This window comes from Perca fluviatilis, chromosome 14 (genome assembly GCF_010015445.1).
Source record: "Perca fluviatilis chromosome 14, GENO_Pfluv_1.0, whole genome shotgun sequence".
NCBI lineage: Eukaryota > Metazoa > Chordata > Actinopteri > Perciformes > Percidae > Perca > Perca fluviatilis.
Genome location: NC_053125.1, coordinates 15,106,780 through 15,123,292, shown reverse-complemented (window position 1 = coordinate 15,123,292; position 16,513 = coordinate 15,106,780). Strand labels below are relative to the sequence as shown.

The 16,513-nt window shown below is 40.6% G+C and overlaps 1 protein-coding gene across 10 annotated transcripts in view; it reads left to right on the top strand.

The window, feature by feature from the left end:
• The first annotated feature begins 1,336 nt into the window (after window positions 1–1,336).
• The window catches only part of LOC120572742 (RNA-binding protein with multiple splicing-like), a 35,092-nt gene continuing 19,915 nt past the window's right edge, over window positions 1,337–16,513 (top strand). For 3 of the 10 annotated variants that reach the window (XR_005641483.1, XR_005641484.1, XM_039822144.1), the window contains exons 1-3: window positions 1,339–1,802; window positions 14,625–14,702; window positions 15,418–15,456. Coding sequence is in view for 3 of the 10 variants with exons in the window: in XM_039822144.1 (XP_039678078.1) it covers window positions 1,740–1,802; window positions 14,625–14,702; window positions 15,418–15,456 (180 nt within the window). In the remaining 7 variants the exon portion in view is untranslated. Of the gene's footprint in view, window positions 1,803–14,624; window positions 14,703–15,417; window positions 15,457–16,513 lie in introns of all 10 variants that reach the window. The other 7 variants (XR_005641489.1, XR_005641488.1, XR_005641487.1 and 4 more) reach the window with 4 other exon arrangements.

Sequence of the window (16,513 nt, the reverse complement as noted above, 5' to 3'; positions counted from 1 at the left end):
GCAGCTTGAAGGTTAAAAGTTAAACAGGCAACAGGTTAAGATATAGAAAAATAGTCACTCTTCAAATAACATCCAAATACATATGTAAGTTAAACTGAGTGGTGAAATACTTTCCAAAACAAAGACATCTGGATTGCTCCCGGGAAAGTACAGTGGTAAAATACACACATTTTACAATGCAAACAATGTTTCTAAGCAGGTTTTATTGTTTCTATAATTTGACTAATTTATCAGCCACATCATCATCAAAGGCAGTGTAACCTCACAATATATGTTAGGTACTGTATATTTCTTCTATGCTTACCATGTATAAAAACAAGAATCCCAAGCTGCTTTCCATGCAGTCCCTCGGCAGGTAGAACACTAACAGTATAAAATACAATCCAAAAAGATATGCTACAATCTATGGTAGGGCCATCACAGCAAAAGTGTGCAAAAATCATGCATCAACACAGTTATAAATACAAAATTGATTTAAGATCACTATAAACGAAAAGCTGGCTCAGGCCCACTATATTTTTTTCTGAGAATTTGTGGATTTTTAGCAACCTGGGGGCAGTTTAAATTCAACAATAAAAAAAAAAATAAAAAAAAAAGATTCACATGGGGTAAGTGTGTTTAATTGGTTGATCCCAATATGTGTAGACTTAGGCTATTTATCATCAAACTATACGTTGTCAGCACTAAGTTTATTAGAAGTACAATGTTTTGGCCATGGACCACATCAGGTGCCTATTGACCGGAAGTAACAAACTTGGAGTTAACCGTTTGCAGGAATCCATATTAAATTGTATTTAAATGTTACAACTTTTAGGCCAACAAAATGAAGAAATAAAGGTTTCATTATATATATGTCCGCCAGAATTGTATTCCTGACAGTCTCGAAGTATACAATATATAAAATATAAAAAACAATCCACATAATAATAGGGGTTAGGAAAAGTTTTATTTCGATGTCTGATTAGACTTTTTTTTTGTCTAGGGTTGACTTGTGGGACTCATGATCTAGGTATTCCTAAAATCCTGGCTACAGCCCTGAGCTGACTTTACATATAGCCTACTACATTATAAGTAGCCTATGTATAGCTATAAAGCAGCCAAATAATAATAAAAAAGCATAGGCTATAAGCCACAATAGACACCACACTGTAGGCTAATAATGTTACAGGAATGTTGCAGTGCCTAAAATAACATCCAGCTGGTCTTAAAAGGCAATTGGTGATTGGCACTGAATTTCCACTGTAGCTCTTTCAACACTTGATAAAACTTGATGAAGCCCAGAGACGGTGCATCCCACCCGTTACCCCACCCTAGTCCCCTCCCTCCCTCCCTTCCTCCCTCACGCGGAGATGGGGAGAGAAGTTTGCCTGCGGCGCAGTCCAGTGAACGTTTAGCGTGTATCATTTAGGGAACAGCAACAAGAGCCTCCGGAGAAGCTTTCCAAGGATTGTTGAGGAATATCTGACTGACTCAGAAACACCACTCTCCAAGTTGACTTTTTTTTTGGCTCTTTTGAAGAAAAAAACAAAAAACAATATACCTTTCCTTATCATTGATGTCGCCAAACTAGTGGGAAGCTCGGGTCAGTAGGACAGCGGCCGCACGCGGACTGTTGTCTGTCGGAGGGTGCTTTTTAAATTTAGGTTCCCGGAGAAGGAAGAACAGAGCGAAACAGAAGGAAAAAAGAAGAAGAAGAATAAGACAGTCCAAGAGAAGGCGATAAAAGAGTCTGACTCAGAATGAATAACAACAAGATCGAGAAAGAAAACGAGCAGAGTGAATTCACCAACCACGAAGAGGAGGTACGTATCCGCACGCGAGCACCTGAAATGAAATGAAATTAAAACCGCAGGTATACCTGCGGTTTTAATTTCAATAGGTCGCTCCATGACCCATGACGGCGTCTTAATATATGAAGCGATTCGTGCTAATGCTAATAGCGTGTTTTTAACCCCCATCGCCTTCTTTGTCACCTACAGTATCACTATCCTATTCTTATGATGTTCCGGCTGTTTAACGTGTAACATACTGTCTCGTGGAGCATTTTCTGTGCTGTAAACAGAGTTTTCCTTGTCAAAGTTGAAAGTGTTACTGTTATATTATTAGACCTACTGCATGGTGCTCTCGTAAAATGTAGCTATTATCCGGTTGTCCTAAAGGGAGTATCATTCGTTAATGTGCACCTGTCCTTCTTTAGATATAGACTATAGCATATTTTATTGCTCTTCCTTTTAATTTCTGTAACCTACCTCATACTGTAGCCATTTCTTTTTGTTATTATTATTATTATTATTATTATTATAGGCCTACCCTACGTACCCACGAAAAGGTAAGGAACAAGGCAGGGCTTGATCATTGATGAATCCCTAATAAGTAGTTCTGAATAACTCCGGACTATATAATGATAAGTTACCTGACAACAGACTAAAGTGTTGCCAGTTCTGGCTTTACTGTACCATGAAGCCAGACTTCACACGACACTGAAAAGCAGCAGTAAAGGGAATTCAAAGCCGGGGAGCGAATTAGTTTTCACTGAAGCTGAGGGAGCAATTGAAGTTCAAACAACTGCTGCTGCAACATGTACGCAATAACTCTTTGTAACCCAGACCCACTGCATTACAGCCAAGCAAGAGTAGCCTCTCGACCTAAGACGACTTAATTACATCTTAACACACCAGAATGATATTGTTGGTGAAAAGAAAGGTGAAGTAATCCATTTAGTTTCTGGGGGAAAAAAAAGAAAGTATTTTTCTCTCTAACATGCTGGATAATAACCCAGTTCCTTCCTCTTTTACTCTGTAAACCTTGCATAATCTGGATCCATATTATCTCCTTCTCGGTAAATAAGTCTGTAGTGGTGCTCTTTGCATGGGGTGATTTTCTTTGGCATGGAAGTATCTCTGTTCAGACGACAGACTTGCTATTTCAGAGCTCCACGCATCCGCAGCCAAGTGATGTAAGAAAGGTATATCGGATTATATCAGATATATCTCTTGGAGCAATTTGATTAAGGCTCAGTGTACTGTTCGTCATTTTGTAACTGAATAGCCAAACATACCCAGCCTGATGTCATACCATATTTGGTCCACTGTTGAGGTTACTATGGATGCAGGGAGTTACTGTAGCACCACACCGGTGAGGTACAGAGTAGAAAACTGACTTCTTGGAAACCTGACGGAGAGTTTTGGTTATTTCACCTTGTGACCTTATGTACTCAATACTGTAGCAGTCTTTCAGAGCCTGTATATTTACTAGCAAATTACTCTAGGGCTGCAACCAATGGTTATTGTCAACATAGAATTGATCAACATTTTAATCTATAAAAGGTTAACAAATATGCCGGTCACAAGTTCTCAGACCAACGCTACCAAATGCAAAGATATTCAATTTAAAGTCCTATAAAACAAAGAAAAGCAGCAAATCCTCACATATCAGAAGCTGCGACCAGCCTAATAAATTACTTTGTTGAAATTGATGTTTTTCGGTTGATCGATCATTCGACAAAACGTTTCAGCACTACACGCCACAGCTCAACCTCTTTGTTTCAACTTGAAGAGGGATGTTGCATAGCATTTAAACCAAAGAGGACAAAACATTATAAGAAAATGATTTGATTTATTTTCAATTATCAGCTCATACATTGCTTATTATAGCATCTGACAGCTTTGTTTTAGAGCTGAAACAATTAGGCCGTTAATCGATTAGTAATTTGGTAATCTTCTTAGCATTTAATTAATCGAGTGATCTTGAAAAGAATTAGAAGATAAATCGGCAATAATCATTAAAGCTGAATTGTTAGTTGCTCTTGCTCTGCTTTATTTGATAATCCCGCTAAAGTACGTAATTCTGTGAGGTCCGTGTGCAGAAGGACCAGACGAGAGACGTCTCTTGCATTGTGTAAAAGGCAGACAGAGAGACCGTGAGAGTAATGGCTAGAGGAATCTAATGGTTGGGGAAAGGTTTGGAAGCCGTCCAGACTTGCAGGGACTTAAATTTACTCTGGCAAATTAACGTAAGGTTAGACAGCACCACTTTATCTTTGGTGTAATGATGTGTGTTGCATGCAGGGGAGCCGCAAGTTCTGGGGATACTGTACCAAACACACACACACACACACACACACACACACACACACACACACACACACACACACACACACACACACACACACACACACACACACACACACACACACATACAAGCAGGCGGGAAACGTGCAGTCACACACACACACACACACACACTTTTGCAGGCATGCGTTCATATTCACACAAAAACACAAAAAAGACTAAGAATAATGTGACTAATTTCTGAGTATGACTTGCACTTTTAGCCCCATGATTCATAAAGATTAGAGTTTAGTCTTTCTGGTCACAGAAGTAGGGTTGAATATAAGTACATTAAAAACTGCTTTATGGATGATCAAGTGACTAATTTGACATTTTCATTCAACTGTTGTGTTTAAGTCTTTTAACACTTGTCCCATCCCGAGCTTATGTGTGCAAACATGCACAAAGGCACTGAATGGAAAATGCCAAACAGCTTTGTGCTTAACAACACTAAAGTAACCATAAACTATGACCTTATGAGAGCCAAATTTTAACAGGCATTGCTGGTATGACTCTCACATGCTAAAAAACATCCCGCCCCCCCCCTTGCACAGTGTAGTATGTGACTCAATGGATCACTGATTCGCACCAGTAAAGTGCCATAGCGAGCTTGGCTTCTCATGCCTGCTTCATTGCTCAACCTCACACACCATCATCACTGTACACCAAAGCTTGACGATGCTTAATGTTTATCTTCTGTGGACCAGTGCTCACCAAACATGGTAATGTTGCAGACAAGGTATGCAGGTTTCAGCACTGGCAGCATCTAATCTTGTGAGCTGGTTTGATAAGCTTTATTATCAGGTGTTCTGGATGCTTTCACATACTGTGGCACTCAACGGCCACTGGTGTAGTCGAGGTGACATACCGTCTCCTACTTGGTGAATGTCAAAAGCTACGTTTCCCCCAGCTGTGGTTTCCAGGCCTTGTATGGACAAGAGACCTGGCGGTAGGGCTGCACGATATGAGGAAAATATCAGATTGCGATTATTTTGACTGATATTGCGATTGCAATATGATTCACGATATAGATTTTTTTTTTTTTGCGAGGATCTGTACCAAACAAAGATGTTTTCTTTACTCTGTAGGATAGGATTTGTAGGCCGGGACGTCTCCGCAGCAACACAATGCTTTATTTCAGAATGGTTTGATACATTATTTTGCCTTTAACAAATATTGCGCCCTTCTGCGTTTTGGATATTGCACTAGTCCATATTGCGATTTCGATAAAATTGCGATGAATTGTGCAGCCCTACCTGGAGGTAGTTCAGAGTAGTTTTGATTTTCTAAAAAAAAGTGAGATGTGTTTTTGTGAATGTTTTGTTCATTTGAAGGGGAGTTTATTTTTAATAACTGAGGTGACAAATGCCAGACGTGTTATTGTTATCAGGAAGGTAACGTATCACGACAGAGCGCATGCAGTGAAGGAACTGGCCCAGTCCAGCAAAAGTGAATCATATCAAGCCTTGATTTACTTGTTTTAGTGCCGAAATGATTAGTTGGTTTTAATCAATTAGCCAATTAGCTGGTTGACATAAAATGTATGGGCGTTCGTTAACTATATAGATAGTGATTTGATCATTTATTGGTCATTTTTTAAGCCATACCAAACATTCCCCAGTTCCAACTTCTATTTTCTGCTATTATTTTTTTCCTGTTTATATATGGTTAAAATCTTCGGCTATATCGGCAATATTTATTAGTTTCAGCCCACATTTTAATTATCAATTGCTCATTTAGGTCATTCATCAAGCAAAGAGTGCCAAAGCCTTGGTCCTTCCAGCAGTGTTGTAGTACTTGAGAGCGCTCTTGGTCTCAAAGTCTGGTCTTGGTCTTGACTCGGTCTCAAAGTCTTGGTCTTGTCTCGATGCACTCTGGTCTTGGTGATGACTTGGTCTCCGCTACAACACTGCCTTCCAGGTTCAAAAACAGACAGATGTCTGTATTGAAAATAATCATTTACTTTTTTTCCAGATTATTTTCAGGCCTATTTTGAAGTAAAGTACAGGTTGTGAGTACATGGAATGCGTCATAGCTAACCAAGTCACCTGACTAAGCTTAACCTTTAACCTCCTTGCTGTCAATTTCCCTCGAGCTAACTGGTGTTTATTTAAGACCTGCCCAGCCTCCTCAGCCTTGCATGTCCACTGTTAAACCGCACCTGATTTTTGACAAATGAGTGAACACAGAGTATCTACCCTTTTTATTGTTTCCTCTGCAGGATGAAACTACTTTTTTTTATTTATTTTTTTATTTATTTTTTTACATAAAACCATACTCATAATCAAAGCTGCCTTTCCTGGATGTAACAGTCAAGCACAGCAGGGGTTTGAACCTCGAAAGGTATCTGTTGATTCTAGTTCCTGGCTGACCATAAACATGTAAGTGGATCTTTACAAGCGCCCAAAGAGAAACAGAATATCACTCAAGCAGAGTTCAGCAAATGCGCTGAATCTCCCTGGGGTGTAATTGGATTGTTCTTGGCCTGCTTTGGGTATCCACCGGGTCCTCTTCAAATAGCAGGTCATGTGGCCAGCGTGACCTTTTCCATGAAGAGATGTAGGTGGGGAGCCGTGCTGCTGGAGAAGCGCGGTGAGGCTGAGGGAGGCCTCGCCGGTCTGTAGCACAGTCGTGTGGGCATGTGTGTGGTCCGTACTTGTGCATGTATCTATGAAAAGGGCACACAGATATATTAACGCTCTGTGACATGAAACGATATCAGAGGGGGAGGGGGCTCAGAGGGTAAAGTGACCATGATAGGGCAACAGGGGAAACATACAAAGAATCTCACGGATTGTTGACGACCTTATAAGCCGAGATTTAATGTAGATTACGACTATAAAGTAAAATGACGTAGTAAAAAAACAACAGAGATACCATTTTATATATCCAGTAGAAACAGGCTCACACAAACGGTTAAACCCTGCTCCATCTAGCCGTCTGATGGGTAGGAGTTTATTTATAAAAGCACGGAGGGAATTGTCATCTTATCTTAGCCGTTTGTCAGCTGTGCGACAAGAGGTATTTGAAAAGACAACAACAAGGCTTAGCGTCAGGAACGGCTGGCAAAGGATCCTGCTAAACTGATGTGAGAAGAAAAGGAAAAGATAAAAGGTTAAAGAATTGTACTAGATGTTTAAATATATATCTACAGCTATATATAAACTATTATAACTGACCGAGAATGAGGAGTGACATTTTTTTATATGGTGATGCTTTTCCTTAAAAGGCCTTAGTTGTCAACTTTGAGTTTGCTTTGTAATTAATGATACACTACAGGAAGGAGGTGTGAGCAAAGAGGTTGTGAGCTTGCGCCTAGAAAGCGTCAGCCATCTTGTCTTGCTTTTTCATACCGTATTAATGTGCCTTTTTCTGTCACCTACACTTAATATTGCTTACTCACAACCTCTGATTATCCACCTTACGTCTTACCTAATGTCTCTTCTCTGAAGCCTTCTTTTATGCTCTGCACACTTTTTCAATCAATAATTCATCTAATTTCTTTTCTCTAAACCCACCATCCACCCTCCCCTTTCTCTCCTGCTCCCTTTCTACACTTTTATCTCCCTTCTGTTTCCTTTCCTTCCTTCCTTCCTTTCTTTCATCCATCCCACCCTTTTTCTTCCCCCTCTTTATCTTGTTCTCTAGCCGTTTCCTCCCTCTTTCCCTCCCTCCCTCTACCCTGGTACTGTTTATAATTTGCCACTCTTCTTCTCCCCTTTCCTACCACTCCCTTCTTTTTCATCCTGCTCTCTCTCTCTCTCTCTCTCGCCCAGTTTAGTCCCAGTACAAAAACATCTTATCCCTTATCGCCCCATATGTTGAAAGCGTGACCCTGAGATCTCTGAACAGAAGGACCATTTATGGTCATGTGAAGAGCCCTAAAGACAGGAGCGAGCCAGGCAGAACGGTAACAAGGACAACTTGAAAAGTTGGTGGATAGGCTTCGATGGATAGGGGGGGATTATAATGGGTATTAAGTATTGTCTGACAATTTAAAGACACTGATTATCAGCAAAGTAATAGATGATGAAAATAATCATTTGTTGCTGCCCTAGATTGGCTACCCTCACTATGCAAAACCAGTCTAGTAATACAGCTGTTTTCCCTCAGATGCATTCAAGTAATTAACCTTTAACCCTGTAAGGCCCAAGTATATCAAAAGTTAGCAAACATTTGCTAGCTGCAAATGGTTGTATTGAATTGAGGAACTTAATTTAATTTTTTATGAATGCAACTTAAAGAAATGGCTTGGTGTTACCAGGGTTAAAAAAAACAACCTAAAGATGGTTACTTTAAGTGCCATCACTGATAAACAAAAAGGAACAGCTGGACTATTGCATAAAGGGAACACATTAGGCTTACATTTCTTCATGGAGACAGAGTATCTACTGTTGTTTTTGTCTCCACTTGCACCGGACACTTTAACCCTCTGCCCACCCAACCTCATAACCAAACAGTTTAAGGGCAGACAGCAACAAAGGGAGTCCAGGAAAGGCAAACGTGGACGATTAGTTCAAGTTAAGGAGCGCTTTGGAATGTTAAGTCCATTCGTGGAGACGCATCAGATAAGAGAGAGAGGAAGCAAACGGCAAACTAGTATGAAAGATTTTGATGAACTCCAAGCTGACAGCCGAGGAGTCAAACTGATGTGTAGCTGACAATCTGTGAACGAGTGGCTTCTCTCTCTCTCTTCCACACACGTCATCAAAGTGACACCTTAAGGCCTTCTCGCTAAGGTAAAAAATTGTTGATACGAAAAGAAAGAGAACATATGTGTCATTAAGACATGAGTATTCTTTTCCAGGTTAGGTTTTAAAACGAGGGAAACTGTTATGGAGAAGGGAAGAAAAGAGCACGAGAAGGAAAACGCAAGTGGGCGCTTACTTGCTTTTCCTAGGTCATTTGTTTTAAAAGTCTTTTTAAAGGTTAACCTGTTGGAACATTTACAGGCCCTTACTGAGCTGTAACTGTTGGTCGAAAGCACTTGTGAGAGTAAGAGAAAGAGAGAGAGAAACAAACAAAGAAATTCTCCTCTCAGAGTTCAGTCGTGACTTTTGGAGTGTGCTCAACCTCACAGTTGACCCCTGACCCACACAATAGCCCGCGCCTAACCCGTGACCTCTGACCCCAAATGTGAAACTTGACCCGTTGAACCCTGCCGATTAACGGACAAACAGAGTCATCCATTTATGGTCATTTGACACCTCTCGGGCCTGCAGTCTCTCACTCTTCAGTCTTCACGTTCTCTGTCATGGAAGATGAAGGGGAACAAATCTTGTGAGGATCATGGAGCGCGATGTCAACACAGAGCAGAGACAACTCGCATAGCAAAAGAGTTTGGGAGTCTGTCAGTTGGACTGTTTTTTATTAATATTGCAGCGCTCAACTGATGCAAGAAAACTCAACTTGCCCTGAGCTCACGCTGGCTCATGGTTGACTTTGATTTTAGCTCGGTCACAGCAAACCAAGACTTGTGTTTGGAGTTGAAAGCATCTAGTGTGGGTTTGCAATGAAAGATTTTTATCTAAGCTTTGATTTCAAATGCAGGTAATGGCAGTATTGTTGCATGCACACATGCTACAATAGGCTACTGTACCCTCTCTTCCAAGGCTTCAAGGTTAGAGCGTTGTCCTGCCACATCTGGCTCAAAGGACCTGTATCTATTAACTTGGCTGTCAAACACAGACACACACACACACACGTACACACACAGGGAGGGGAAAAGAAACACATAGTAATCATCTCACATCGCACCAAGGTCGTGTTCCTCATTTCAGCCAGAATGAACGGTCAAAAAAGCACTCAATTAAAGTCGGAGCAAATATCTGAGAAAGTCGCACAGTGCGGCAGAGTGTAATGAGGCATTTCAAGCAATAGGTGTAACACATTTTATAAGTCCACAACGCAAGCTGAATAGAAATGACCGTGAATAAGTTGGTAGGCCATTTAATTAGACAAATCCAAGCAGCTTTTTATAATGGCTGACAAATTGCATTCTGTGGTGGGGGAACATTTTTAAGTGGTGTCAGTTTTGGTTTTGTTAATTAAAGCTTTATGACGTTTGACAGTGAAAATGTGGTTTGGTGGAAGGTCAGGGCCTGAGTAAGCTTTGTATTTTTATTAGTAAAGTCAGAAAAAAACATAATTGGGCTAAATGCATCATCGTTTGTAATTTTGTTCCTTTGGCTCATTTAAAGGATATTTTGGTTTATTATAACTTTGATCCTTTTTTTTTTTTCTAGGTTTGGCCACTGGTTAGCCAACCTTATTTGAAACAAAGGGGAACAGTAAAATGATTACGCAAATTGTTCGTAAACATCCAGACCAACTTCCTGGTACAAATTTGACCTACTGTACTCGTCGTTGAGGGTTTGTTGCACTTTGGTTTTACTTTCAAATGGTGTGGTTTGAATAACCTGGCTAAACCGTTGGCTTGTTCACTACCTGTCTGAGTGATTGGGTTTCTTGCCCTGTTGGACGTTGTTTTAGCACTATCCTTGTGCCCCCAGTAGGGCAGAAACGATTAGTAGATTATTGGATTTGTTGATTGACAGAATATTCAACTATTTTCATAATTGATTAATTGTTCCAGTAATTTTCAAGCAACAATTTCAACCGTTCTCTGGTCCCGGCTTCTCCAGTGTGAATATTTGCTGCTTTACGGAGTCATATACTATATTAGACCAAAAAAACAAGGACTTTGATAACGTCACCTGGGAAAGTTCCCAGATCTCAGAAATTACTATCTTAAGTATCACAACCCTTATCACAACAGATAAAAACAAAAACTATCTTAAAACAAGATCTAAGTTATCCGTTAAGATAATACTTCACAGACCCCTCACCCTCCTTCTCCAGCCTTAGGGTGGAACCAGCAAACCTTTAAGGTGCAATGATAGAGTATCAATAAGGTGATGACCTCATCTGGGGCTTGTGAAGTCAAGGATCTCTGATTAGAGGTGCATTGATCCCCTGGGACTTGCTGCAGAAGTGGCCATAATAGGATGTGATGTTTTTGGCCTGGGGCTGCTGTACTCCGCTAAGGCGTTGCCAGGGAACTGCACTGGTACGCCGGCTGTGAAGTACTCAGCTGGCTTGTGGTAGGTGAGGCTGCTGTTTTTGATCGAAGCCTGCCTTCGTGTTGGTGTGTGTGTGTGTGCACGCCATAAATGGTCAATGATTCAAAGGCCCATACCAGACCACTCAGCACTATGGAAATGGAGGTATGTGACTCACGAGGAACCAATAAAACAATGCTTCTATAACTCAATAAAACAGCGGCTTTATCTTTGCCTTTTACGAATCTGCAGAATCTGCTCAACCCCTGGCTTGACCTCCAGTGTAGGTAACTACATCATGAAACTTCGATATTTCACTTTACCTGGTGGCAGCGCGTTTACAACGCCTTTTCGAGCTAGTCTCGAAGCCACATAAACTAAGACTGATACTGTAATCAACAGCAGATGTCTGCAGGAGACGGCTGTTGACACGTTTGTCTGTGAATCATCGCATATCATGTGTGTGCAGTCAGCTCCACACCGGACACACGGCGAACCGATCATATATCACAACAGCTGACGTCAGGAAGTCTTAGGAATGAGGTTCGACCCAGCCAAGAATGTCCCATTGTTCTGAGTGTGTATTGTTGTGTGTGTGTGTTTGTCTTAGCTCGTGCAGCATATCCAGCTCTCAAGCGTCTATTGGCCTCATGACCTAAGCCAGGAGTTAAATCAAAGATGGGATCTTGCATAACTTGGCAAATGAGTTAGATGACGAGATTTTCTTAACATGTGTGCCAACCTTCTGTTTAAGGTACAATGCTGCAGTCTACGTGATTATCATGTGCTGTAATCTTATTTGAAAATTCATATATTTTATATGAATATGTTTCCGAAGTTTTGACTTTGGCATCCTTTTGTGGTCATGTGCTGCTTTAACGAGATGTTCACTGAAACCGAAAACAAATACAATGGAAACAAAACCAGTCCGTAATAGAAGTTTTTAGTTTCGGCACTACTTCTGTTTCTGCTCTACTTTTTACCACCCCGCTATTAGTTTTATCAGCATCAACTGTTGTCAGAGACTGTCCTTGCTCGTGTCTGATAGATACCATCCTGTTCTGACTCTTTGTGTCTATGTAACCCCATATAAGGAGCTCCTCTAAAAGAGTTTATTTAAACAGAACTGCCAGAGACAGAGCCCAGTGACGACCCTGCAGGGTTCAGCTCGACTCAGATAAGATAAGATGAGATAAGAGCGAAGGTGAGAAAGTCGCCGAGGTGAGATATTTTGGCAGGATGGCTGGTTTGGCACTCACCAACTATTGCTCCCCCAGTTGCTAAGCTCCTTTGTTTGTGTGTTGCTTTGCCTTTGGCATCAGTGGAGCGTATCAGGTTACATGTGGGAATGAGGTGTAGTGTTAGTTCAGCAGTTCCTTTGTCCCCGGAGTGGTGAATCTACTAGCTAATGAATGTGGGAGCTACTCTGTGTAATTGCATACCTACAGTTTTATTCTGAATTTGGCCCTAAATAGAATCTAAATGTTGAATAAATAATTTGATTACACATCCAAATCTACTATCACATTGTTGATATGGTATGGTGGAGTTGTGGGAAGTCGATTTGATGCACACAGTCTATTGTTTGATTTTGATTTCTCACCAAAGCAGTTATTTTCTTGTACGAAGCCAACTTCAATTGGATGATAACTCCAAGTATGAGGTGTAACTAGTGCCCGTTGATTTAATGGAATTGTCCAAAAAAAGGTAATGTCTGCCCCAGGTATCTTGGTAACACGTTGTTGGAAAAAGGGAGGATTTTTAATGTTTCCATTTGTTTCGTAAAGCTTAAGAGAGGTTAAATGCACACGCTGTGTTAATAGAAGACACATTTTGGCGTTTACAGTTAGAAATACCTGTGTTAACTCTCTCCCGTATTTTTCTGTTATTAAGGACAGACCCATCTACAGTTACATGTAACAAGTAGAATTTTCCTGTTTTATTTGCGTCAAAATGTAACCAGATCTGCATTTGTGAGCTGTGACAGGACCTCTCAACACCTGTGTCTTGTAGTGCTGCTATGTCTGTGTTTACTAAATGTTGCCATTGGTGCTAATGTGTCTGCATATACAGTATGTTGAAAGAACTACTGGTGTTCACACAAGCGTTTTTAGACATGGCCACTTCGGCCAGTTTACAGAGTCAAACAGTGTCAGTGTCCGGAAGTACCCACAGTATTGTAACCCCATTCTAAACTTGCCATTTAAAATATCACTACTTAAAGGAATAGGAACAGGGATTTGTTGATTTTTCAGTCTAACTGGCTGCTGACCCCAGCTTCATATTGAATGTATTATTGTCACAGTTTTTTTCTTATAATAGTAAAAGCCTTTTGTGTATCGGAGTCTCTACTTTACCTTACCTGTCTAACAATATTTGTTAAACCATCAGTTTAATTCTTTAGCTTACAAATAACATTCTGTATTTAACACCTCTGCTGTTGTAATTTGGCAGTTCTGTTTGACATGTGAGTGGCAGGCCTTAATGAAATAGGTTGCTCAACTGCACTCTTTACATTTTGGTGCACAGTAAATGTGTAGTGTGTTCTCTAGTACATACTCTCCATAGTTTCCAAAACGATATTTCAGGATTATCCCTTTTCTAAGCACATACAGTATGACAGATGAGTTCACCACCCCGGCTCAGCCACTATCAACAGTATCACTTACTCACAGTCTACATTTTTCCATCTTTCAGGACTTCAGGACTGACTTTGAGGTTGTCAAGTGTTGGCTTTAGACATTTGTTTTGAAAATAGTAATAAAAGGACACATTTGCACAGATAAAATTGAGGTGTTACCATTTTAAAATGTTCTTTTTGACAAACCTAAACTTGAACTGCAGTCCACCCAGAGCGATCGCACCACATTCATTTTCTTCTTCTCTATCAACGCACATTATAACAATAACAAGTTACTTAGCTTGAAAGCCCATTTTGATTCACTCTCATGTTACTCCCTGTGTGGTTTTCCACCTTCTCTGACTCAGTACCGGCTGCAACAATTAAATTTTCCTTCGCTAACATATACATTGTAATTCCCCAGCAATGCCAGCTCAAGTTGAAAAGTTCAAACGTAAAACAGAGGCTAGAGCTGCGAGGAAGGATTGCCATAAAACACAGCAGGCCGTAGATTACACAGGAGAATACAATACACTTTGTGTGTGTGTGTGTGTGTGTGTGTGTGTGTGTGTGTGTGTGTGTGTGTGTGTGTGTGTGTGTGTGTGTGTGTGTGTGTGTGTGTGTGTGTGTGTGTGTGTGTGTGTGTGTGTGTGTGGCTTAAAGACATCCCTATCATTATTTGAAAAGTCTATCATTTAGTGAAAGAATTATTTAACTCATGTTCAGTGTCCTTTTCCTCATTACCTCATCTGTTACTGCCAGGTATGCAAGGCAGCTATTTATAACTAGTGGAGGTTAATGAAAAATACATGATCTCTTTCTTGTCTTCTTCAGGTCCGAACACTATTTGTCAGTGGGCTACCACTGGATATTAAGCCGCGGGAGCTCTATCTCCTGTTCAGACCATTTAAGGTATGTTTGTATGTTTTTAAATGGATGGGCTGCAGCTATTCTTAGCAGCTTTTCTTTCCAGCAGTCAATGGGACCTCCATTAATGGTGATGAAATAAACGGCAATGGAAACTCTCCCGCGAGGTTCAAGTGTCTATGTTCCTTAAGCCGAGGTTCAATCACATCTTGATCGTGTGTGTGTGTGTGTGTGTGTGTGTGTGTGTGTGTGTGTGTGTGTGTGCGTGTGTGTGGTGGAAAAATGGCTCGCCGCCTGCAATACAAAAACAAAGCTATTTACCTCACCTCAGAAACTTCACTTTGTCACAGGCACAAAGAGTCCTAGAGTTTAGTTCAGGTGACTGCATGTAGATGTTGCAAGCTTTTTGGACCGTCGCCCTAGAATGATGCACTTGAATGGCTCAGCTGCAACACATTTAAAGTGAATAATGACACAATTGCTATGCATCTAATCCCTCTCTTGGATAATGCTCATTATATGTACTCTGAGTAAACGGTTTATATCATTAGCATTGAAAGCAGTAAATCTTGATTAAAGACACAACAATCGGTCCATATGGTCTTCATAAGAGGTCTTTGACTTGACTAACGTTTTTAGTAAATGCAAGCATTATGCAATATTTTGGCAGAAATGGATATGTATACTCAGCAAATTAAAGCATTTGTCATTGTGAAGAGACACCTTTTCACATTTCTGACATTTTCTTTCTTTGTTTCAGGGCTATGAAGGCTCCTTGATAAAACTCACTTCTAAACAGGTATGCTATAGGCAGCACTGAGGGCTGCGTCTCTATACAATGAAACTGATGAATGAAAACATCAGTCTTTCATCATGCTGTTACTGCTCGCATTACCCAATTTCTTGCTCATCAATGCCTTCAACTTTTTTGTCTCTTCTTTGTCCTATTTCTTCCCCCTCTCTGTGTTCATGGCTTGTTGACTATGACGGATTAGCACCCTTTGTCAGGAAGAACCTGGAATCGGGGGGGAAAGAAAAAAGTGTTGCACCAACTTGCCTTTGGCAGTTGGATAGTATGCTTGTAGTCGCAGACATTCAACTCCGGTGGGATGTGCGGGGATGAGACGGGAAAAGAATTTTGAGGTGTCAAAGCGAGCGTTTTGACAAGAGCAGTACTGACGGTTGAGTTTTGCCTCCAGGGGCGCAGGACTGAAAATGAGCTCAGCTGGCAGGTGTCCACATCCAGATTTAAGCAATTTAGCCTCATGTCAGTGTACTTATTACCACGTCACACTGTTTCCCATAAAGACATGACATGCTCGTTAGAAGGGTTTAGGGTGATTTAGATCGAATGTGCTGAGTATAATACCTCTTACACTAAGAACAAAGGAAAGCTTTTTTTTCCGGTGGGGAAATTTGCATGGTTTGGGATTTTCCTTTTTTGTTTCATTGTGATTGCATGCTGTCAAAAACTTTTTAAAAGGCAATTAGCAGCTATTCAAACATCGTATATATAAATGCATTTAGGTCCAGGTTATCTCTGTTATCAGTAAGGGTTGTTGTGATACTAATAATGCGTTGTTTTGTGTCTAGTATAACGAGTATCTTTGCTAAAAAAATTACTTGAAGAGTAACCTGACACCCCCTGGAAATCTTTCTCACCTTTCTGCAGTGATGTACAGGTGACATCACTGTTAAAATGTGGTTGCAGGTGCAACAGAGAACACTTCTGACCACACCCCGCATCACCCAGTTGGGTGGGCTGGAATTTTTCTTCCAGAAAGGGCTGCAAAATACTGCTTTTCAATCTGGTATTAAGTAACTCTTTTAATGATCATTGATGTATTGGCTAATCG